At 45.3% G+C, this 25,829-nt stretch overlaps 1 protein-coding gene across 3 annotated transcripts in view; it reads left to right on the plus strand.

Moving 5' to 3' along the window:
- LOC116985617 (septin-9-like) overlaps positions 1–25,829 on the plus strand; it is a 318,348-nt gene that overhangs the window by 277,271 nt on the left and 15,248 nt on the right. For all 3 annotated transcript variants that reach the window (XM_033040464.1, XM_033040466.1, XM_033040465.1), the window contains 2 exons: positions 14,105–14,222; positions 17,484–17,579. In XM_033040464.1, the coding sequence (XP_032896355.1) occupies positions 14,105–14,222; positions 17,484–17,579 (214 nt within the window). The remainder of the gene's footprint in view (positions 1–14,104; positions 14,223–17,483; positions 17,580–25,829) is intronic.

Here is a 25,829-nt window from a genome sequence, read left to right on the forward strand (position 1 = left end):
GATATTTTTAAGGCAGAGATAGATAGATTCTTGATTAGTGCAGGTGTGTCAGAGCTTATGGGGAGAAGGCAGGAGAATGGGGTTGAAAGGGAAAGATAGATCAGCCATGATTGAATGGCGGAGTAGACTTGATGGGTCGAATGGCCTAATACTGCTCCTATCACTTATGAACTTATGATGTCTCCTGTTAATACCTTACCAAAGTGGGCAACCTTAATATAAGCAAGTTCAACTCTTTGAGATTCTTGTCATCACCCTGATAAATCATTCCTAGACTTCATGCTGACGTAAGTTGTTCAAAGTGGAAGGCAGTGAAATGTGCAGGATAACTCGGGTGGGTGAAGGACGGAAAGAGACGGAATGCAAGGGTTACTTGAAATTAGAGAAATCAGTATTCATACCGCTGGACTATAAGCTGCCCAAGCGAAAACACTAACAAGTCTCCTCACTTTCCCAGTTCTTTCACCTGAAATTTTAAATCATTTTCTCTTTCCACAGATGCTGTCTGATCTGTGGAGAGTTTCCAGCATTTTTTGTGTTTTGATTTCTTACGCAGTGAGGTTGATCAGAACCTGCTGCATGATGTGAATGGTTTTCGGTCAAAATGCTGAGGTGTTAACTTTAGTTTTCCATCTGAATTTGGAATAACATTTTGTAAAATAAAAGCCTGCACACTATTGCAGCTGGCAGTAAGAGATTCTGGACTATTCTGGTGTGTTTGATCTGTATCGTTGAGGGGTGCCACGGATGTTACGCAATGTCTGTTCTCCATATTCTCAGAATTAAAGGACGCTTCTTTAGAATGGAGATGAGGAGGAATTTCATTAGCCAGAGGGTGGTGAACCTGTGGAATTCATTGCCACAGACGGCTGTGGAGGCCAAGTCATCGGGTATGTTTAAAAGTGGAGATTGACAGATTCTTGATTAGTAAGGGTGTCGAAGGCTATAGGGAGGAGGCAGGAGAATGGGGTTGAGAGTGAAATAAGGAACAGCTACGATTGAATGGTAGAGCAGACCTGATGGGCCGAATGGATAAGAGGGAAGTCTTTTAGGACTGAGATGAGAAAATCATTTTTTACACAGAGAGTGGTGAATCTGCGGAATTCTCTGCCACAGAAGGTAGTTGAGGCCAGTTCATGGGCTATATTTAAGAGGGAGTTAGATGTGGCCCTTGTGGCTAAAGGGATCAGGAGGTATGGAGAGAAGGCAGGTATGGGATACTGAGTTGGATGATCAGCCATGATCATATTGAATGGCGATGCAGGCTCGAAGGGCCGAATGGCCTACTCCTGCACCTATTTTCTATGTTTCTATATTTCTATGGCCTATTTCTGCTCTGATTACTTATGAGCTTATGAACTTATTCTATATGCTGGATACTGACAATGCACTAGTTTAGTTCTGGTCAGATAATCACTAAATTATAACATAGTAGCCATGAGAGGAATAGATTGGGTAGACCACAGTCTCTTGCCCAGAGTTGGGGAATTTAGGACCAGAGGATACGGGTTTTAGGTGAGGTGGGAAAGATTTAATAGGAACCTGAGGGGTAACTCTATCACACAAAGGGTGGTGGGTGTATGGAACGAGCTGTCGGAGGAGGTAGCTGAGGCAGGTGCTTTGCAAGATTTAAGGAACATTTTGACAGGTACTGTGTACAGATAGGGCAGGTTTAGAGGGATATGGGCCAAATGCAGGCAGATTGCACTTGTGCGGATGGGACATGTTGGCCAGTGAGCGGTTGGGCCAAAGGGCCTGTTTCCACGCTGTAAGACTGTGAATCCATGTTTCTAGTAAGATTATGGGGAGAAGGCAGGAGAATGGGGCTGCGAGGGAATTGAATGGACGGGGTAGACTTGAAGGGCCGAATGGCCTATTTCTGTTCCTGTGACATGAGTTTATGAACTTATTCTGTATGCCGAATACTCACAATTCACTCTTTTATTTCTGGTCATAATCACTGAATGATAACATAGGAGTCTATTCAGCCTTTTCTTAAAGTGCTACCCCAGTCCCCACAAATGCTGTCCCTTCACGCATTTGATCGCAAACCTTTGTGAACATTAGTAATGAAGTTGCTCCTAAACGCACAGATCCATGGTGAAGGGTGTGATAGATTCCCCTGCTCTAGTCTATCACCTTCCTTGTTGCTTGTTATCTGATATCCTCATGCACAATGCCCATGTGCCTTGCAGGCAGCTCATTTATATATTATGACAAATGGAGAACAGCTGGATATATCTGCACTAAATATTCGAGCCAACATCCCTAGATCTGGAATTTACTCGGTCTTTATTTGTGAAGACAGCTGTAAAGTATCAATTTAACACAACTTGATCCTCTTAATGTTTTCATTTCACGTTGTCCCTTAAAGGGCTATCAGTTCTTTAATGCACGGACAAGTTCTGGGACGGGTTAAAAAAGGAAATTGGATGTTCCTCCTCGCTATCCACAAAGAGCAACACAGTAGTGCAGCGGTAGAGGTGCTGCCTCACAGCCCCAGAGACCCGGGTTCGATCCTGGCTATGGGTGCCGGCTGTGTATACTTTGCACGTTCTCCCTGTGACCGCGTGGGATTCCTCTGGGTGCTCCAGTTTCCTCCCACATCCCAACGACGTGCGGGTTTGTAGGTTAAGTGTCCTCTGTAAATTCCCCGTAGTGTGCAGGGTGTGGAGGAGAAAGTGGGATAACATAGAACTATTGTGAATGGGTGATCGATGGGCGGCGTGGACTCGGCGGGCCGAAGGGACTGTTTCCACGCCGTTTCTCTAATCTTAAACTAAATCTATTGTCCCCATTCAAGACTACTGCTGCCAAATTTTACATATAATACTTTCCTTGACTCCAGTGACAAAACTTAATGAGGAAAGCTAAGCTAGCTAAGCAAGTGCATGCTAGCTAAATATGCTAAAGTGGATGTACATTGTAAATTTATCAGAGATGTCCTTGGTCTCCTGGAGTTCAATTGCCATTAAATCTTTTTACCAACTGGGTTTGTTTAGGCTAAAATGGAAGGGGGTAACTTTGATTGAAGTTTTCAAAATGTTCAGCTGAATTAACACTGTAGACAAAGTAGTTCCGTTGGTTGGGGTCCCTGGGACTGTTCATAATTATGCCTTTCTGCCCATCAATCATGTCTATCCATGTCCTCCAAAAATGCTGCCTGACCTGCTGAGTTACTCCAGCACTTTGCATCTTTTTTTTTGGTGAAAACAAGCATCTGCAGTTCCTTGGCCATCTGTCACCTGAGTTACACCTCCATTCACTCATGGCCGATGTATCTTTTTCTCTCAACCCCATTCTCCTGCCTTCTCCCCATAACCCCGGACACCCGTACTAATCGAGAATCGGTCAATCTGTGCCTCCTGTGTGGCACGTCAACTATCAGAGACCAGCCTTTCAGGAAAGAAGTTTAACGAACACAAAAGTTTAGGGTCCTTTTTTGCCAAAGAGCAATCAAAGGTAGAAACCAGGAACTGCGGATGCTGGTTTATATCAAAAATAGAAAAAGTCTGAGGGTCAGGCAACATTTCTGGAGAAAAAAGGCTAGGTGATATTTTGGGTGAGTCCGAAGAAGGGTCTCAACCGCGAACCATCACCCAGCCTTATTCCTTGATTCAGGGCCGACCAGCGATCCCCCGTACACTAACCTAGGGACAATCTTACAACTTACCGAAGCCAATTAATGTACAAACCTGTACGTCTTTGTAGTGTGGAAGGGAACCGGAGCATCCGGCGAAACCCCACGCAGGTCACAGGGCGAATGTACAAACTCCATGTAGACATCACCCATAGTCAGGATCGAACCGGGGTCTCTGGCGCTGTGAGGCAGCAACTCTACCACTGCGCCACCGTGTGCCGCAGTGCCACCCCATTCTTTGTTACCACTCCCTCTTCTTCAAAGGGCAGTGGTAACAGAGGCTTTGAATATGTTTGAGGCAGAGGGAGCTATTTTCTTGATAACCAAAATGGGGAAAAGTACAGAGGGCAAGGAACTGCAGATGCTTGTGTACAAAAAAAAGACACAAAGTGTTGGAGTAACTCAGCAGGTCCTGCCGCATATTTGGACGACATGGGTAGGTGATGTTTCGGGTCGGGCTACTTCTTCAGACTGGGTGAGTTTTGGGTCGAGACCCTTCTTCAGTCCCGACCCAAAACATCACCTATACCCTCCTCACCTGTATCCACCTATCACTTGCCAGGCATTGCCCCGCCCGCAACTCTTGTCCAGCTTTTTCCCCCCTGTTACAATCAATCAGTCTGAAGAAGGTTCCTGACTGGAAACGTCGCCTATCCATGTTCCCCAGAGATGCTGCCTGACCCGCTGAGTTACTCCAGCACTTCATTGGTGAAAGTTACCACAGGGAAAGAGGAATGCAGAGCCCAGTCTACAATCAGTTCAAACCCATTGAAGCAAGCACATGAGGTTGAGTTGCGTACTGCTAGTTCATGGGTTCACATGTGACCACCTATTCTTTTTATATCTCCATTCTGTTGGTAACGCACCCTCTCAATACTGTACTTCCTTGGCACGGGGCTCCCCCTACAAACTCACAATCCTCCAGTGTTGCACTGTAGAGTCTGCCTCGTCTTTGTGCTCTGAGTGTATTGGTGATTGTGGGTCAGCATGGACTCGGTGGGCTGAAGGGTCTGTTTCCATGTTGTATCTCTAATCTAACTAAACCTACTCCGCACAGACATTGTGGGCCGAGTGGCCTGTTCCAGCGCTGTACTGTTCTAAGTTCTATTGGAAAAGCATAAAATACAAAGAAAATATTAATTTCTATTGATGCACAAGGAACTGCAAATGCTTGAATTTTGAGTAAAATACATAGTGCTGGAGTAACTCAGCAGGTCAGGCAGCATTTCTGGTTAGTGCACTTGGATTGGTGATGTTTCAGGTTGGGGCACTTTGTCAGACTGCATTTGGAAGAAGGGACCTGACCCGAAATGTCATCAATCCATATTCTCCAGAGATACTGTCTGACCTGCTGAGCTACTCCAACACTTTGTGTTCTTTTGTGTATTAACCAGCATCTGCTCTTTTCTGCCATAAGCCATGTTTCCCGAACACTAATATCTAAGGATAAACACCTTACTTTCCTTACCTTCAATAATTTGAGTTGAATTGAGTTCAGTTCATTGTCATGTGTACCGAGATACAGCTTTTGTTGTGTGCTAGCCAGTCAGCTGAAAGACTATACATGATTACAATCGAGCCATCCAAGTGTACTGATACATGATGAAGGGAATACCGAATATAGTTTAGTGCAAGATAAAGACTGATCAAAGATAGTCTGAGAGGGGAAGGTTCAGTTGCCTGATAACAGCTGGGAAGAAACTGTCTATGAATGTGGAGGTGTGCGTTTTCACACTTCTATACCTTGCGTTTCCCACTTGCTTTTATTAAATATAATTCTCTTCCCAGGTATCTGATTGTGAAGTTGTTCTAAATGTTCCACAAATAAAGCTAACCGCTTTACACATAGCATGATAGAGTAGAGGAAGAAGTTTCTCATCTAAGTACTATGTCATTGAAAATACTTTCCATTTGGTTCCACATCTTGCCACAGCCCTGAAGTTTGATCGAGAAACATTTATTCAGTTGCCATTTACAATTTACTACTGAATCTGCTTCCAGTACTTCTTGAAGGAGACGTCTTCCAGATCACAATAAAGCTCTGCACAATAATAGGTTTGTCGCATCTGTTTCTTCACTTATTTTCTTACATCTGTCTCCAGCTTGTTGCTTTTTCTGCCTTCCTGTTTCTCCCATGGATTTTCAAAGAACCCAGTTGTAATTTTGAACAGCTCCATCCGATCTTCGCTCAGTGCACATTGTTTCAGAGGCGTCTTGGCTTTGCTCCAAAGATGGACACAAAATGCTGGAGTAACTCAGTGGCACAGGCAGCATCTCTGGAGAGAAGGAATGGGTGACGTTTCGGGTCGAGACCCTTCTACAGACTTAGCTCCACTTTTTACGCATGTTAGCGTTCTAGTAAACCTCTACATAGATGAAACATTCCCCCCAAGTGGTGTTACACTTGGCCGCAGTAATCTATCTAAGGTGTTACCTATACTCCCCATAACATTTCAACTTGGTCATATTTGTATGTATCAATTATCTCAATTCATAAATTCAAGGATTTCTGATTTTAGGAGTCGTTTTAACATGCCCAGTTGCTATCAGGCAACTGAATTGTCCTGACCTCCCATCTACCCCAATGGAGACTTCTGAACTAACTGTAATTGGACTTTATCAGACTTTATCTTGCATTAAACATTATATACTTTATCCTGTATCTGTACACTGGCGTGATTGCAACCATGTATAGTCTTTTCTCTGACTGGATAGCACACAAACAAAAAAGCTTTTCACGATACCATGCTACACGTGACAATACCAAACTAAATATTTCAAAGATTGCACCGTCTTTAAGTTCATAAATACCATTCATACTGTGCTAGAGGGCAGAGTCATTAGGCACATTTAAGGCTGAAATTGATTTTGGATCACGCGGGGTCAAGGATACAGGTCGGTGGAAAATGGAGGTGAAGTCAAAGATCAAATCAGCCATGATCCCAGTTAATGAGGCTGCAGCTCAATGGAGCCCTTGGCAATTCCTGCCCTTGCTTCCATGTCCACTACCTCTCATGCCTGTTGCAAGCTTTGAAATTATGCCAAACTTAGTGCATCCATAAGCTCGAGTACTGTCTGATTCTCCTCTACCCCATTGCGGACATTTCGACCTCGTTTATGGAATTGTTGTGCTACAGAGCTGAGAATTACATTCTGCCCGCTGTATCTTCACCTTCCCTCGAACTTCTACAGATGTGCTGTAGAAAACATTTTATCTGGATACATCACAGTATGGTTTGAGAACAGCTCCATCCAAGACCGCAAGAAATTGCTGAGAGTTGTGGACGTAGTCCAGACCATCAAGTTCAAGTTCAAGTTCAAGTTAGTTTATTGTCATGTGTCCCTGTATAGGACAATGAAATTCTTGCTTTGCTTAAGCACACAGAAAATAGTAGGCATTTACTACAAAACAGATAAATGTGTCCATATACCATGATATAAATATATACACACATGAATAAATAAACTGATAGTGCAAATAACAGAAAGTGGTTGGTAATAATCAGAGTTTTGTCCGAGCCAGGTTTAATAGCCTGATGGCTGAGGGGAAGTAACTATTCCTGAACCTGGTTGTTGCAGTCTTCAGGCTCCTGTACCTTCTACCTGAAGGTAGCAGGGAGATGAGTGTGTGGCCCGGATGGTGTGGGTCTTTCATGATACTGCCAGCCTTTTTGAGGCAGCGACTGCGATAGATCCCCTCGATGGAAGGAAGGTCAGAGCCGATGATGGACTGGGCAGTGTTTACTACTTTTTGTAGTCTTTTCCTTTCCAGGGCGCTCAAATTGCCGAACCAAGCCACGATGCAACCGGTCAGCATGCTCTCGACTGTGCACCTGTAGAAATTAGAGAGAGTCTTCCTTGACAATCCGACTCTCCGTAATCTTCTCAGGAAGTAGAGGCGCTGATGTGCTTTTTTGATGATTGCATTAGTGTTCTCGGACCAGGAAAGATCTTCAGAGATGTGCACGCCCAGGAATTTGAAGCTCTTGACCCTTTCAACCATCGACCCGTTGATATAAATGGGGCTGTGGGTCCCCCTCCTACTCCTTCCAAAGTCCACAATCAGTTCCTTGGTTTTTCTGGTGTTGAGGGCCAGGTTATTGCGCTGGCACCATATGGACAGTTGCTCGATCTCTCTTCTGTACTCTGACTCATCCCCATCAGTGATACGCCCCACAATAGTGGTGTCGTCAGCGAACTTGATGATGGAGTTCGCACTGTGGTTCGCTACGCAGTCATGGGTATAGAGTGAGTACAGCAGGGGGCTGAGCACGCAGCCTTGAGGTGCTCCCGTGCTGATTGTTATTGAGGCTGACACATTTCCACCAATACGAACAGACTGTGGTTGTTCACACAAACCAACCTCCCTTCCATTGACTCCATCTACACTTAGCAATGCCTCAGCAAGGTCAGCAGCATAATCAAGGACCATTCTCACTTTGGTCACTCCCTCTTCTCCCCCCTCCCATCAAACAAGAGGTACAGACATTTGAAAATACATGCTTCCAGATTCAGGGACAGTTTCTTCAGGCAGTTGTTATCAGGCAACTGGACCTTAAGCCCCTGTCCCACGTAGAAAACCTGAACGGAAACCTCTGGAGACTTTGCGCCCCACCCAAGGTTTCCGTGCGGTTCCCGGAGGTTACCGGAGATTTTTGTCAGTCTCCCTTCCTGCTTCCACTACCTGCAACCTCCGGCAACCACCTGCAACCTCCGGGAACCGCACGGAAACCTTGGGTGGGGCGCAAAGTCTCCAGAGGTTTCCGTTCAGGTTTCCTAAGTGGGACAGGGGCATTACTCTCATCAACTGGAGAGCGGTCTGACCTCTCATCTACCGCCTTGTAGATCATCAAACTTGTTTTAATCGGTGTTTATTTGACTTTATCTTGCACTAAACGCTATACCTTTTATCCTGTATCGGTATACTGTGGACAGCTTGATTCTGTTATTATTCCACATCCACTCCCTACACCCTGGGGACAATTTATCGAGGCTACTTTTAACCGACAACCCCGCAGGTCTTTGGAATGTGGGAGGAAACTGGAGCACCTGGAGAAAACCCACGTGGTGACAGGGCAAACGTGCAAATTCCAGACAGACAGCACCTGTGGTCAGGATCAAACCCATGTCTCTGGCACTAAGGCAGCAGCTCTGCCCCTGCGCCGGGATGTGGGAGGAAACCAGAGCGCCCGGTGGAAACCCAGGCAGTCACGGGGAGAACGTGCAAACGCCACACAGGAAGCTGGGTCTCTGGCGCCGTGAGGCAGCAGCTCCACTGTGCCGCCCTGTCAGACCAGTGCCAAGGAAGCACAGATGTTGGGATTCAGTTATTATGCAAGGAAGCACAGATGTTGGGGTTCAGAATGAAAACAAGGGTCGCAGCTTTCTTCGTGAGAGGGAGAGGTGGAAGATTGTCAGACAGGCTATTTGCAAAGACTGCAAAATAGTCTTTTGCACGCGAAACCCTGCGAACCAAAACATCTCAAGTATTTTTAATGAAAGCTGCTGCAAACCCATTGACAGGCTGTGATTTTCTTACTTAATTCCAGTGTGTGATTAAGCATAGAAGGATTCTTGTTGGCCTCTGAGGACCTTATCTGCCTTCATCTCATGCCCTTTAACATGGAAACCCTAATAAGTCTTCAATGCCTCAGTGACTTGAGACTGGCAATTTCTAAAGGGATTGAACCTTGTTGAACCCAAATTGTTATCAGTCAGGATAGCTGGAGGCAAAAGGATGTCAGGGCGATGTTGTTCTTAACCTTGTTGAATGCTGGGCTGTAACCAGTTGCCGAAGAATGTCTATCTGTAACCTTTAGGGTCTTCGATGCACTGCACACATTCCTCGACTGTGGTGGAAAATATAGGAGTGTACTATTTGTCTTTGGCTCCAGTTGATGTTGCCATGATAAACTTTCACTCATTTAATCTGGATCGAGATGGAATGATTTCTGTTAAATTGAATGACCTTGCTGTTATTAAAAGGGGATAGCTTATCATATTGAAGTGGAGGCGTATAATGCCAGTCCAATATTGCCTCTTTTGACAATCTACAACAAGTTTGCAGTCTGAGTAAGGGTCCCGACCCGAAACCTCACCCATTGCTCCTCACCAGAGATGCTGCCTGTCCCGCTGTTCCAGCTTGTTCCGCTTATTCCAGCATTTTGTGTTTAACTTATGCTGGTTTAATATCAGTGAACAGTTAGCATCAACCTATCTGTACTGTTGATTGTCAAGTTGCACGTTGATATCAAGTGATTATAAAGGGGGCGCAGTAGTGCAGCGGTAGTGCTGCTGCCTCACAACGCCTGAGAACCAAGTTCGATCCTGACCTCGAGTGCTGTCTGTGTGGAGTTTGCACATTTTCCCATGTGACCGCGTGGGTTTCCTCCGGATGCTCCGGTTTCCTCCCACATCCCAACTATGTGCGGGTTTGTTAGCCCTCTGTAAATTGCCTAAAGTGTGCCGGGAGTGTATGCAAAATTGGGATAACATAGAACTAGCATCAATGGGTGATCGACGATCGCCATGTACTCAGAAGGCCAAATGACCTGATTCTAGGCTGTATCTTTCAATTCTTATTAATCTTGTAATATCAACTTAAATGTGGCCATGAGTAATTCAAAGAATTTTGAGCTTTAAAATAAAAAAAAGTTCACTTGGTAATTGGTTTTCATCACGTCCTTATTATTAAGTGCGTTGTGAAATGACACTTCATTGTTAGCACTTGGAGTATGCAAGGAATCCCATCGCAATTGACTGATTTCCCTAAACATCAGAGTTACTTAACACAGTGAAGGAATTGCATGGTGCTGACCAAGCCTTTGAAATGGGACATTTTCAGCACTTTTTTTCCAGCATTGTAGTAAAACCATAGGAGCCTTTGAATAACATGCAAATTTCACATGTTTCCAAGAAATCGATCCAAAAAGAGGCACATGGGAGGGCAGGGAATCGGATCATGTGCAAGTCAGGAGGAACATTGTGGGCCGAAGGGCCTGATCCTATGCTGTGCAGTTCTGCGTTTATCTTAAAATGGCACCTGAAGTTAGAATTAGACCCAAGACATTGAAGTTGAATAGCTTATCGATGATAAACCCAGATCTTGTCTGTTTTCTCAGAGACCCCACGGAACCAATTGAAAGAAGTGCGACTCTGTTGCCCCATATGTACTTTCCCTCACTCAGCATAACCACAGAACTAGCTACTCAGTCACTAATAGCTCATGTGCAAGGGAGTTCATTGCATACAAGTTAGTGGCTGCGTTTCCTGCACCATAACTATTGCATTTGTTATAATTGGCTTTGGGAGCTCCTGAAAGGCTCAAGAAAGGAACCATGTAAATGCAACCCTTTTATTTCTTGCTTATAGTTGTACAGCGTGGAAGCCCTGTACCCTTTCCAACTTGACAACATCTTTCCTGTAACATGGTGCCCAGAACTGAACACAATACTCAAAATACGGCCTCACCAATGTCTTACATAACTGCAACATGACCTCCCAACTTTTATACTCAATATTCTGACTGATGAAGGCCAATTGCCAAAAACCTTTTTAACCACCACATTTACCTGTGATGCCATCTTCAAGGAACTCCTGCACTCCTAGATCCCTCAGCTCTACAACACTCCCCAGAGCCCGAACATTCACTTTGTAGGTCCTGGTCATGTTAGACTTTCCAAAAGGCAACACCTCACATTTCTCTGTATTAAATTCCATCAACTATTCCTAGCCCACCTGACCAACTGATCAAGATCTTACTGCAATTCATGACATCCATCTTCACTATCTGAAATACCACATACTTTGTATCATCTGCAAGCTTGCTAATCTTGCCATTCTCAACCAAATCATTGATATAGATGACAAACAGTAATCGGCCCAGCACCAAACCCTGAGGCACACCACTAGTCACAGGCCTCTTTTGGATGTCAACATTTCAAATGGAATTAAGTTGTTTGCGATTATCTATAAATGACTTGGACGTAAATGTAGACGTGTTGGTCAGGAAGTTTGCAGATGACACCAAGATTGCTGTGGTCACAGATTGTGGGGAAGGCTGGAAAAGTGAACATTGTGATATCGATCAGCTGGAGAAATGGCAGGTGGAATTGAATAACAAGTGTGAGGTTCTGTGCTTTGGGAGGATGAATGTAAGGGGCAAATATACAATTATGGCAAGACCCATAACACCATTGAGAGATCTTGGAGTCTAAGTCCATAATTCCATGAAAGTGGCAATGCAAGTATGTAGAGTGGTTAAGAAGACATATGGCATGCATGCTGTCATTAATTGGGTCCTTTGAGTACAAGAGTCAGAATGAGTCAAGAGACTAGGCGGCACTGTGGCACAGCGGTAGAGTTGCTGCCTTTCAGCTCCAGAGACCTGGGTTCGATCCTGACTACGGGTGCTCTCTGTACGGAGTTTGTACATTCTCCCTGTGACCATGTGGGTTTTCTCCAGGTGCTCCGGTTTCCTCCCACATTCCAAAGACGTACAGGTTTGAAGGTTTAAAGGAGATGTGTGGGACAAGTTTTTTTTTTATAGAGGGGGGTGGTGAGTGCCTGGAACGTGTTGCCAAGGGGTGGTGGTGGAGGCGCGTACAATAGTGACATTTAAAACACTTTTAGATGGGCACACGGAAATGGAGGCATATGGATTACGTGCAGGCAGATACTGAGTTGGTCTTGGCACAGACATTGTGGGCTGAAGGGCCTGATCCTGTGCTGTACTGTTCTCGATACCAAGTGTCTTTGGCACCATCCATGGTTCGTGTTTCCCTTCTGCAGCCATTAGGCAGGATGAGTGCACACTTGATGACAGAAAGTTGATACTTGGGAGATAACATTGCTCCTCCGGCTGGTAGCGACCATTTAAAGTGGCCTGTCTGTTCTCCATCCAAAGCATACGTGAATGCAGAGCAGTCGATGCAGATTTATAACTGAGTGGCGGTAACCCCAACCTGAGCTTCAGATATGAGTAACACATGTTGCAGCAGGTTTTTCCTCAAGAATGATTGCTGCCGCTCGTCAGAGAAGCCTCCTCACCTGGTGCGGGCCGCTGCGGTGAGCTTCCCCTTCACTATCAGCAGAAATCTCAACCATGAAGCTGCAGCGGTTGAAATCTGACCCGCGTCAAGCTGAAGCGTCAGCTCCTCAGCGAAAATATCACCAGAGACTTAACCTGTTCCTTGTTCAGGAGCTGCCTGCCAATGTGATGGATTGAAAAGCTGCTTGCTTTTGAGCGAGGGGGAGAAGAACAAAGCTGGACCCGGCGGGGGTACTTTGTAACTTTGTAAGTGCCCTTTATGGGCGACTATTTGCATACCTTGCGTATGCAGTCAACGAATTTCACTGTGACTTGTCACATGTGATAATAAAGTATTCAATCATTCTTTCATTCATTGCGCCAACGTTGGACACTAGAAGCTAGCTACTCTAATCTCTTGTGCAGGAAGGAACTGCAGATGCTGGTTTATATCGAAGATAGACACAAAATACTGGAGTAACTCAACGGGTCAGGCAGCATCTCTGGAGAAAAGGATTAGGTGACCTTTCCGGTCGAGACCCTCCTTCAGACTGAGAGGGGCAGGTTGCCTACTGAGGTGGCCTACTGACATATTCATTTCACTTGCACTTTATGTGCAATGTGACAAATAAACCGTATTGTATTTGTATTTGTATTTGTTGAGCAGAACTCCTGTTTCCATGATGTATCTTTAATCTAAAAAACTAACAGACCCCAAATCACAGGTAGCTGGTCCCTGCAAAACTCAGGATACCAGGAAATGTAACTTGTCTCTTTGTTATGTGGTTTAGTGGTGATTTTTTTTATTGTTTAAATCACTCCTGTGAGGTGTCTTTAGATATCCCTCATTAGAGATTCTATATCAATAGTAGCTGCAAATACGGTGTGAATTACTGGCAGCGAGGTACCAAGTAGTTCAATGCGGCTTTTACTGCCACAGGTGCAAAGTACAAATGCACAGTGATTTTTTTTTCTTACAAACAGTCCAGTAGAGTATTGCCTTATCTAAGCACATCCGCAATTAACAAATTGCACAGAAATAGTTCCACTGATCCCGCATGCAAAAGGCGCCATGTTTTGGAGCCATTTTCAAAGTCCAGTCCGCGCTCTAGGTATTATGAGCGGTGCCCGTTCCAGGCGAGCCCCAGGCTGCTGCGGGGCCTCCAGCCGTCGCCTTCCTTGGACGTGCGGGTCGACCGGTGAACCCACGTTCCTCTCCTCGCCCGTCCACCTTTGTTCCCCGAGCAGCCGACCACGAGGGTGGGGTAGGCCAGACCCCGGTTCCCTCTCCTCTCCCACCGGCCTCGCTCTTCCCCTGTCATGTCCGTCCTCCATCAAGTCACTGTGTGCGTGTAATAAAGAGAAGTCGGTAATGGAAATGAAACCTTTAACTCTCGCACAGGCAAGTCATGGATTATTCTGTCTGTATTTTGCAGGTTACGTCCGTTGGATATAGAGTTCATGAACCGTCTAGCCAAAATAGTCAATATAGTCCCTGTTATCGCAAAGGCCGATACTCTTACCTTAGATGAAAGACGAGATTTTAAACAGAGGGTATGTATTTGCTACAGTGACTGCACCAACACATTGCAAAATAACCCGAGCCACTTAACCAAGTATGACTTTTTTTTGACAATTAATGAATTACTTATTTATAAATGTGCCTGAAATATTTTTTACTGAGATAACTGAGTAGCACTGAATCTTTTAAATGGAAATTGCAAGAATGATCCCGGGGATGATTGGGTTAACATATGAGGAGCGTTCAAAGGCTCTGGGCCTGTACTCGCTGGAGTTTTGAAGGATGAGGGGTGGGGGAGGGGTTCTCATTGAAACCTACCAAATAATAAAAAGCCCAGATAGAATGGGCTTGGGGAGGATGATTCCAGTAATCGGGGAGGCCAAGATGAGAGGACACAGACTATGGGGCAGCACGGTGGCGCGGCTGTAGAATTGCTGCCTTATAGCGCCAGAGATCCGGGTTCAATCCTGACTGAGGGCGATGTCTGTACGGAGTTTGTACGTTCTCCCTTTGAAGACAGGGGCTTTCTCTGGGTGCTCCGGTTTCCTCTCACACTCCAAAGATGTACAGGCCTGTAGGTTAATTGGCCTCTGTAAATTGTCCACAGTGTGGAGGATAGCACTGACTAACTCAACTGTGTAGCGCATTTAAACACTAACTGGGGATGAGGTTCTTGTGCGTCTTATACGCAATCTTATGTGGCATTAAGAAATAGTTGTATTTTTTATTGCCAACTTAAAATTTGGCCAATGATCATGCAATCCAGAGCTGAGGAACATTTTTTACCTCCTTGGGATAAATTTCTTTATTAGAAACAGTCACAAAAACGCTTTTCATAAGACGAGGTTTATGTAACTCTCTCTCCCCTCCTGGCACTTTGATTTCCATGCGTCTTGGCTCCAGATGTTTTTATTTTTGTGTGTTTGGCCTCGACATTCCTGTTGGCACCGATCCCGGTCCATGGGGAATCCTTGGCGTTCAGATAGTGAGGACCAAAGCAGGGATTCCAGGAAGATTGGGTTTTCATGGGAGTGCCTTCACCAGTACGGGGAATTAGTTTAGTTTAGAGACAGTGCAGAACCAGGCCCTTCGCCCCACCGAGCCCGTGCCGACCAGCGATCCCCGCACACTAACACTATCCTACACACACTAGGGACAATTTACAATTTTACCAAGCCAATTAACCTGCAAACCTGTACGTCTTTGAAGTGTGGGGGGGAAACCGAAGATCCCGGAAAAAAACGCACAAAGGTCAAGGGGAGAACGTACAAGCTCTGTATAGAGAGCACCCATAGTCAGGATCCAACCCGGGTCTCTGCCACTGTAAGGCAGCAACTCTACCGCTGTGCCATCGTGCTGCCCCAATTGTACAGGGAGTGGCCCAGCATTTAAACCAACCGACAAAGGGGGAAGCAATCCATGGTCACAAGGCATTGAGGAGGCCAGTAACTGGGCTGTATCACTGCTGTGAGGAGCAGTCAGCTGCCACATAGAGTCATACAACGTGGAAACATACCGAAGATGGACACAAAATGTTGGAGTAACTCAGCGGGTCAGGCAGCATCTCTGGACAAAAGGAATAGGTGACATTTCGGGTCGAGACCCTTCTTCAGACTGAGAGCCAGGGGAGAGGGAAACTAGAGGTTTGAAAAGGTACAGAAAATAATCACACCCGGCACCGATGGGTCAAGAAAGGTGGAGACCACAATGGTCCGTTGTTGGCTGTGGAAGAGGTGATAATGAAGGGATACGAACAGTGAAACTAGCAAGGCGACTAGGGTGGGGGAGGGATGGAGAGGGAGTGAATGCAAAGGGCTACTTGAAATTAGAGAAATCAATATTCATACCACTGGGTTGTAAGCTGCCCTTTGGCCCAACATGCTCATGCCAACCAAGATCCCCCATCTACACCATTTCCTTTGTCTTTACGTTTCTACATTCCCCTCACCAGATCCGTTCACCCTCCACCCCCGCTATTTGGTTTAAATAATCTTGGTTAAAATAATCTTATCCATAATCCTGTGACTTGACCCAGTGGGAACATTTGTCCTTCCCACAGCTGGTAGAGCCGTTGCCTCACAGCACCAGGGTTCCATCCTTACCTCGGCTGCTGTCTATGTGGAGTTTGCAGGTTCTCCCTGTGACTGCGTGGGTTTCCTCCCACATCCAAAAGGCACGTGTGGGTTTGTAAGTTAATTGACCCTCTGTAAATTGCCTCATGTTCGTAGGCAGTGGAAGTGATAGTGGGATAACATAGAACAAGTGTGAATTGCATGCACCCAGTGAGCCAAAGGCTGTATCTTTTAATCAATCATTCATAAACTGCGTCCACTCTCCCCAGTGCCAGTGTCCCATGAATTGAAACCTATTTCTACCATCTTTCAGCCACACATTCATTTCAATTATATTTACCTTTTGCCATGTGATCAGGCACTAAATGAGAAATTATTTCCTTTGTAGTTGGGGCATCTTGGTCTGTGTGGGCAAGTTGAGCAGAAGGACCTGTTCCCATTCTGTATGACTCTATATATGAGCCTAACACAGGCAGGTGGGACTAGTGTAGAAGGGGCATGGGCAAGGGCCTGTTTGCATGCTGTGTAACTTAATGACTCTTTATATATAGACCTATGACACTAGAGCTGCTCTGTAACTTGGGCACCAGCTTCCCATATCTCTCAGCAGAACCATTATCCATCATCCATAGACCATTATCAAGGTGAATGACTGGACCTGAGGTAGTCAATGGCTTTAACATAGAAACATAGGTGCAGGAGTAGGCCATTCGGCCATTCGATATGATCATAGCTGATCATCCAACTCAGTATCCTGTACCTGCCTTCTCTCCATACCCCCTGATCCCTTTAGCCACAAGGGCCACATCTAACTCCCTCTTAAATATTGCCAATGAACTGGCCTTAACTACCTTCTGTTGGCAGAGAATTCCACAGATTCACCTCTCTCTGTGTGAAAAATGTTTTTCTCATCTCGGTCCTAAAAGATTTCCCCCTTATCCTTAAACTGTGACCCCTTGTCCTGGACTTCCCCAACATCGGGAACAATCTTCCTGCATCTCGCCTGTCCAACCCCTTAAGAATGTTGTAAGTTTCCATAAGATCCCTCCTCAATCTTCTAAATTCTAGTGACAACAAGCCGAGTCTATCCAGTCTTTCTTCATATGAAACCACCCGCCTCCTCCAAGGTCACGTTACCCCCAGCACCGAGCGTGTGGAAATGGCTCAATTATGCCGCTAATCCAGCAGATTCTAACCCCAGCAATCTTCATTGATTTTCAGATTCGACAAGACCTGCGAAACTATTCCATTTGTGTTTACCCCCAGACAGAGTTTGATGAAGATTCTGAAGACAAATTATTAAACGACATTGTAAGAGTAAGTATACATGGTAGTAATTACTCCCCAATCCTACAGTGGCCATCACTACCGTTCCAGGTTTGTTTGGATGTTCTCTCAATTATTGTTTGTCATTTTCCTTCTCTCTCAGAAACAGTGACATTGTGAGGACACTTGCATAATTTTACGCAACCGAAACATCGTACATTCATTGCACTAATTCTGTTTAGTTTATTTTTGTCACGTGTACTGAGCTACAGTGAAAAGCTTTTTGTTGCGTGCGATCCAGTCAGCGAAAAGACTACATGATTACAATCAGCCGTCCACAGTCTACAGATACAGGATAAAGGGTATAACGTTTAGTGCAAGATAAAGTCCAGTAAAGTCCGATGCTGCCTTACAGCGCCAGAGATCTGGGTTTGATCCAGACTACAGGTGCTGTGTATATGGAGTTTGTATGTTCTCACTGTGACCACATGGGTTTTCTCCGAGATCTTCTGTTTCGTCCCACACTCCAAAGACGTTTGTATGTTAATTGGCTTGGTATAAGTGTAGATTGTCCCTAGTGTGTGTAGGATAGTGTTAATGTGTGGGGATCGCTGATCGGTGCAGACTCAGTGGGCCGAAGGGCCTGTTTCTGCGCTGTATCTCTAATCTAAGCTAAACATAGTTCAAAGATCTCTAATGAGGCAGAGAGGAGGTCAGGCCCGCTCTCTAGCTGGTGAGAGGACCGTTCAGTTGCCTGATAACCGCTGGGAAGAAAGTGTCCCTGAATCTGGAAGTGTGTGTGTTTTCACACTTCTGTACCTCTTGTCTGATGGGAGAGGGGAGAAGAGAGCGTGAGCAGGGTGAGACCGGTCCTCGATTATGCTGGTGGCCTTGCCGAGGCATCGTGAAGTGTAGATGGAGGTTGGTTTGTGTGATGCTCTGGGCTACGTCCACAACTCTGCAATTTCTTGCCGACGTCCACAACTCTCTGCATTTTGTTGCTTGTTATCTGTCTGAAAGTTGCTGTGGAACGCATTGGTTCTGTAGTCACAAGTGAGGGAATTGTGATGAGGATATTGTGACTGCAACAGGATATAGATTGAGGAGGCGAACACTTGGCAAACTGAGTTTAATGGGGGAAAGTGCGCCTCATAAAGAGGAATCATAAGGCAGATTATTACCTAAGTAGAAAAAGATTGCGCTAGAGAATCTGGATGTTATTATGCATAGTTCACATCAAGTCAACAAGCAGATGCAGCAACTAGTCAGGAAGGCTTGAATTTAGAAATAGCCAAGAAATGGAACTGCAGATGCTGGAATCTTGAGCAAAAGACAAAGTGCTGGAGCAACTTTGCAGGTCAGGCAGAATCCATGGAGGGACTGGACAGACTATGCTGTACATGATCCATGTCCCTACTCCTCAGGCCCTTCTTCAGACTGTCACGTGTTCATACCCTTCATAGATGCTGCCTGACCCACTCAGGTCCACCTGAACCGTGTGTTTAGAAATGGGCACGTTTTGTTACAGTTGTACTGTGTCGGTGAGGCCGTACCTGGAGTATTATACACAGTCTTGGTTCCCCTGCCAAGGGAAAGGACATAGTAGCATTGGAGACAGTCCAAATGAGATTCACCAGGTATCTTCTGAACTGAAATGTCTGTCCTATATAAAGTCTGGGTCCGTGTTCTTGGGAGCTTAGAAGAATGGAGCATATAAGGGTAAATGTCAAAATGTTTTCACAAGGGGCAAAAATCACGACTAAGGAGACATAGTTTCAAGGTATGAGGCCAAGCATTGAAAACCAAGTTACAGCCAGGCATTTAAACTGGAGCCCCAAGTCAGAAAGCAGAGCTAGTGGTACTCAATGTACATAGAACATAGAACAGTACAGGACAGGAACGGGCCCTTCAGCCCACAATGTTTGTGCTGAACATGATGCCAAGCTTAACTGATCTCATCTGCCCTGTACTGATCCATGTCCCTGCACTTCCGTGTACCTATCCAAAAGCTTCTTAAACACCACTAATCTTAATTGCTCTTAATTAATCGATCTAGGCCCCCACCACTCTCTGTGTAAAAAAACTTGCCCCTCACAAATCCTTACGATGCCAGAGTCCCAGGTTTAACCCTGACTATGGGTGTTGTTTGTATTTTCTCCCTGTGACCGCGTGGGTTTTCTCCGGGTGCTCTGGTTTCCTACCACACTCCAAAGACGTGCAGATTTGTGGGTCAATTGGCTTTGGTAAAAACAAATTGTAGGATGGTGCTAGTGTACGTGGTCAGCACGTGATTGCTGGTTAGCACAGACCAGGTGGGTCGAAGGGCCTGTTTCCGTACTATATCTCAAAGCTAAAGTAAACTTTACCCTCTCCCCTCTCAATTTATAGCGAAGCCCTCTAGTGTTTAGTTTAATCTAGTTTAGAGATACAGCGTGTGAACAGGTCCTCCGGCCCACAGAGTCCACACCGACCAGCGATCCCCACACATTAACACTGTCCTATACACACTAGGGACAATTTACACTTATACCAAGCCAATGGAGTGTGGGAGGAAACCAAAGATCTCAGAGAAAACCCAAGCAGGTCACGGGAAGAACGTACAGACTCCGTATAGACAGCACCCGTGCTCGGGATCGAACTCGGGTCTCCGGCGCTGCAAGCGCTGTAAGGCAGCAGGTCTTGATGCTTGACATTTCCACCCCAAATAAATGAATCACTCAAATCGGCGTCGCTGAGCTTGGTCATTATCTTGTTAATGTGTGTGCGAGCTGCCTGGATACTAATGGACTGCTGTGGTTGCTGAGTTTCAGTGGTGTATCCATGCTCCAAGGTTGTGTCCGTGCCTGAATGTCCCTGGAGAAGGAACACTTGATGCCCATTTGCATGCTGGAGATCTTCTGGGGTTTGTGGGCACCTCACAAGGGCCTGCTGTATTCTGGGCAATTGGGGAAATATTCCAGTTTGGTTTCAATTCAAAACAAAAATAGCCAAAAGGAACCCCTCCCCGCCCGAAATGGGGGCCGTAGGTTGAAGGCCAAAAACAAAACCCCGCGAGTATCTAAATTCATCGCTGGTCCCACGCACTAAATGTGTGACAGAGCAGTAATGGGGCAGAACTTCAGTAGTGGAGTGTGAGACATGGCCTTTTCAACCTCAAAGTAGCCCAATGTCCTAGAACCTAGAACAGTACAACACAGGAACAGTCTGAAGAAGGGTTTCGGCCTGAAAAGTTGCCTATAGATACTCCATAGATGCTACTGCACCCGCTGAGTTTCTCCAGCATTTTTGTGTACCTTCGATTTTCCAGCATCTGCAGTTCCTTCTTAAACACAGGAACAGGCTATTTGGGCCACAATGTCTGTGCTGTACATGATGCCAGGATAAATGGGACATGTTGGCCATCATGGATGAATTGGGCTGAAGGGCCTGTTTCCATGCTCTGTGACTCTAAACTAATCTCATCTGCCTGCACATGATCTGCAGCCCTCCATTCCCTGCAAATCTAAAAGCCGCTTAAATGCCAGACACTATCGTATCCTGCACCACCACCTCCCACGGCAGCACAATCCAGGCACCCACCACCCTCTGTCTTTTTAAAAAAAACTTGCAATACAAACCACTTACACATTTGTCTCCCCCACCTACTTCGTTCCAAAGTTCATTGAGTTTCGTGAGATTACCTCCGATTTCCCTCTTTGCACAGACCAGTTCTTGACTAGCAGTGATACAGACTAAACAATATATTGGAATTACTGCCCAAGTCTGCCGTGTTATATTGAGCTAAAGTGCTGGAGTAACTCATTGAGTCAGACAGCAACTGTGCAAGGAATGAATGGGCGACGTTTCAGGTCGGGAGCCTTCTGCAGCCCAAACTTCACTCCACAACTTTGCGTTTTATGCTGGATTCCAGCATTCGCAGTTCCTTGTGCCATTATTGTTACTTAATTTGGCTTAAAGGATCGAGGCTAAATCTTCACCTTGCCTTAAATCATACTGACTGACTGACTGTAATTCACTGTTTGATAGAAAAAAACTCAGGTTTATTTCAAGTCATTTATATGCACCACTGCTACTTATCCTTTGGAATACAAAACCCAGCAGGAAAAGGTGCAATAACTCTGCAAAACAGCTTCCAGCTGACCCTCTGTGGAGCATTCTGGTCTTGTGTCTTCAATGGGGATTGTTGAATTAGCTACACATTCCCTGAGAGATATATATTGCCGCCCAGAGAGTTTTCATCTCCAACATGTCGTGGCGTTTCAGAGTAATTTACAACCACGTCTGAGGTGCGGTCATGGCTGTAATGCAGGAAATGGTTTGTTAGCATTCATAGCAAAAGGATTTGAGTATAGGAGCGGGGAGGTTCTACTGCAGTTGTACAGGGTCTTGGTGAGACCACACCTGGAGTATTTCGTTCAGTTTTGGTCTCCAAATCTGAGGAATGACATTGTTGCTATAGAGGGAGTACAGAGAAGGTTAACCAGACTGATTCCTGGGATGTCAGGACTTTCATATGAAGAATGACTGGAGAGACTCGGCTTGTACTCGCTAGAAGATTGAGGGGGGATCTTATAGAAACTTACAAAATTCTTAAGGGGTTGGACAGGCTAGATGCAGGAAGATTGTTCCCGATGTTGGGGAAGTCTAGGACAAGGGGTCACTGTTTAAAGATAATGGGGAAATCGTTTAGGACCGAGATGAGAAAAACAGTTTTCACAGTGGTGGATCTCTGGAACTCTCTGCCACAGAAGGTAGTTGAGGCCAGTTCATTGGCTATATTTAAGAGGGAGGTAGATGTGGCCCTTGTGGCTAAAGGGATCAGGGGGTATGGAGAGAAGGCAGGTACAGGATACTGAGTTGGATGATCAGCCATGATCATATTGAATGGCGGTGCAGGCTCGAAGGGCCGAATGGCCTACACCTGCACCTATTTTCTATGTTTCTATAAAAGAAGCACTTGATGCCCTCGTGTGCTAAAACTTTAGCAATAGAAGGCATCAAATGTTTCTCATCATTGCAATAATACTCAATCCATGAAGTATCAAAACATTTGCCCTTCAGACTGTGTGCTTGATCTTTGCAATGCAGGATTCCAATAAGCAGATAGCCAAGTGTCAAGAGTGTTTTATTGTCATATGTCCCGAAATGGAACAATGAAATTCTTACTTGCAGCGGCACAACAGATAGGTGAACAGTTTTCACAGTGTAGGAAGTACCTGCAGATGCTGGTTTACACCAAAGATGGACACAAAATGCCTGAGTAACTCAGCGGGACAGGCAGATAGAGGTCCTTCTTGAGACTGGCTGAAGAAGGGTTTATCGACCAGAAACATCGTCCATTTCTTCTCTCCAGAGATGCTGCTTGTCCCGCTGAGTTACTCCAGCATTTTGCATCTATCTTAGATATATGTACATTGTACTCTGACCACAGTAAACGTAGAACGCTGGGACAGAGCAAAGATATTGGCTTCTAGTTGACAGTGATTGGCATATAAAATATGCCCATTGCTCTTCAATGTAGAAACCAGGAACTACAGATAGTGGTTTACCAAGGAAAGAAGTAAAATGCTGGTGTAACTCAGCAGGTCAGACAGAGTCCCTGGAGAGCATGGATAGTTTGGTTTAGTGTATTATTGCCAGGTCTACCGAGGTACGGTGAAAGGTTTTTATTTGCGTGCTACCCAGTTAGAGAAAAGACTATACATGAATACAATCGAGCCGACAACTGTGCACAGATAAAGGGATCAATATTTAGTGCAAGATATCACAATGAAGTCCGATAGAGTCTAACTGGACTGGAGACTCTGCAGACTGTCGAAGGGTCCCGACCCCAAACGTCAACGATCCATGTTCTCCAGGGATGCTGCTTGATCCGCTGAGTTACTCCAGTACTTTGTGCCTCTCATTACCGAACAGCCTTTATTCTCAAGAGCTGACAGTCGGACTGACACATCTTCATTAGAAAAACACTCCAGTTAACACCAGTCTCATGTTAATCTCACTTTGGAGGTTAAAGTTTGACAGTCAACAGAAACAGAGATATGGAAGGATGAAGCTGTGAATTAAACACATAAATATCCAGCAGACAGACACAAAATACTGGAGTAACTCAGCGGGTCAGGCAGCATCGCTGGAGTAAAGGAATAGGTGACGTTTTGGGTCGAGACCAGCATCTGAAGTTCCTTCCTACACGCAAATGTCCAGGCCAGTATAGTTTCTGTAGCGAGTTTGCAAAGTAAATTTGGCTCCCTGTATTGAGAAATCCCAGTAATATCCCTGCCAGACTCTGTCATCTACAATGATTAATGTTCAGATCTCTTGGTTCTCCCGAGAAGAATTCAGTAGAGAGATAATAAATACAGACTCCCCATATCTACAAATCACTTCCCAGCCAGTAAATATATTATTCTGCAAAATGCCAAAGTTACACCTTGAGGTAATTCATTTTGAAGAATTCAACATGCATTTGACAAATTTAAAATCAAATTCCATTAAAAAATTAGAAACTCCCGTACCTCACGCAGATGAATAGTTCTCCAAAGTAAACACAAACTGCAACCAAAAGAGCTCTCGCATATTTGACACTCTCTCCTCCTTAATTCCACCTTGTTAAGTGAGATTATTTCTGATTTGCCTCTTGGCCCAAACCTTGCAGAAATACAGGGTAAACAATATGTTGGAATTATTGCCCAAGTCTGTCGGACTATGCTGAGCTAGATTCCCAGTCTCTCTTTACCATTTCTCTGATGCAATAACACGTTGCAAACATTAGAAATGTGGACAAATATGGGAACTGGAGGTTCTACACCAAATTCCTCTGCTCGAATTCCAGAGCTGCCACCTTCTCAGATCATTGCCCTTCGCCTGTTTTCACCTTTCGCAGTTGTACCTTCAACCATGTGTGGGTTCTTGGCAATGGAATTCCTTCCCTGAACTTCAACAGCTCTCTCTGCTCCTTCATTTTGATCATTAGGACTCGGCACTTTCTCATCACATGATGTCACTTGGTATTAACTTTATAGAGTCATACACTGTGGAAACATGCCCTTCAGCCCAACTTGCCCACACCGACCAACATGTCGCATCTACACTGGTCCCATGTGTTTGGCCCTTATCCCTTTTAACCTGAAGACCAGTCCTATCCATAACCAAGTTCAATCTGATAACATTTATGAGAACATAGAACAGTCAATCACAGGAACAGGTCCACATTGCCCGAGCTGAACATGACGCCAAGACCAGGGGGGCACGGTGACACAGCAGTAGAGTTGCTGCCTCACAGCGCCAGAGACCCAGGTTCGATCCTGACTGCGGGTGCTGTCTATACGGAGTTTGTATGTTCTCCCTGTGACCGCGTGGGTTTTCTCCCATAATCCAAAGATGTACAGGTTTGTAGGTTAATTTGCTTCGGTAAAGATTGTAAATTGTCCCTAGTGTGTAGGATAGTGTGAGTGTGTGGTGGCCGGTGCAGACTCGGTGGGCCGAAGGACCTGTTTTTTGCGTTGTATCTCTAAACTAAACTAAAAACAAATCTAAACCAATTGGTCCATAATCCACATCCCATTCGTATTTGTTGTATACAGCAAATATATATTTGTTGCAATATATCCTGGAACATTTTACACATCATCATCGTTGAAAACATCAGCAGGCATGGTGCCGGTCAATGCTGTGTGCAACAGTGATCGCAACTTCTACTGAAGTGTGGATGGTCGTTGGCTCGCTGGAAGCTCACCCGCCCTTCGACAGGTCTTGTTTTTGTTCCTGCTGGGGATCCACAGCCCCCTACTCACCTGGCAATCCAGGTGGGGAGATGGTTTAGTCGCCGACTATCCGACCGTGGAGTAGGTAACGCGGGATTACATGGTACCCGCGGCGGGGGAAACTCCCCCCGACATTTTACTATTATATAAAAACCAAATGATGAATGAGTTTCATGCACATCAGCCATTTAACATGACCACCATCACCTTATAGTGGTTTAGTAATACATGGAATGATTCTTGTCTGGGCTAATTAGTATAACGTGTGTGGTTTCAAGCCTTGCATGAGAGAAAGATTATATCCTTAAAGGTTATTGATCTTCGATTCTCCAGGGTCATTCCAGGGATGAGAAAGTACAAGGGAAAAGCAAATGACATAGCTGGAGTGATGTGGGGAGAGGGAGGATATTGGGTGAGGTATATTTGGCCCATGGCATGTAAAGGGCCTGTCCCACCAGCGATTGCATGCGTCTAGCACGACCAAACGTGGTCGCTTGAGGCATACGGCCTCGCGGGGTCGGTCCCACTTCGATCGGCA

This window comes from Amblyraja radiata, chromosome 22, assembly GCF_010909765.2.
Source record: "Amblyraja radiata isolate CabotCenter1 chromosome 22, sAmbRad1.1.pri, whole genome shotgun sequence".
Classification (NCBI taxonomy): domain Eukaryota; kingdom Metazoa; phylum Chordata; class Chondrichthyes; order Rajiformes; family Rajidae; genus Amblyraja; species Amblyraja radiata.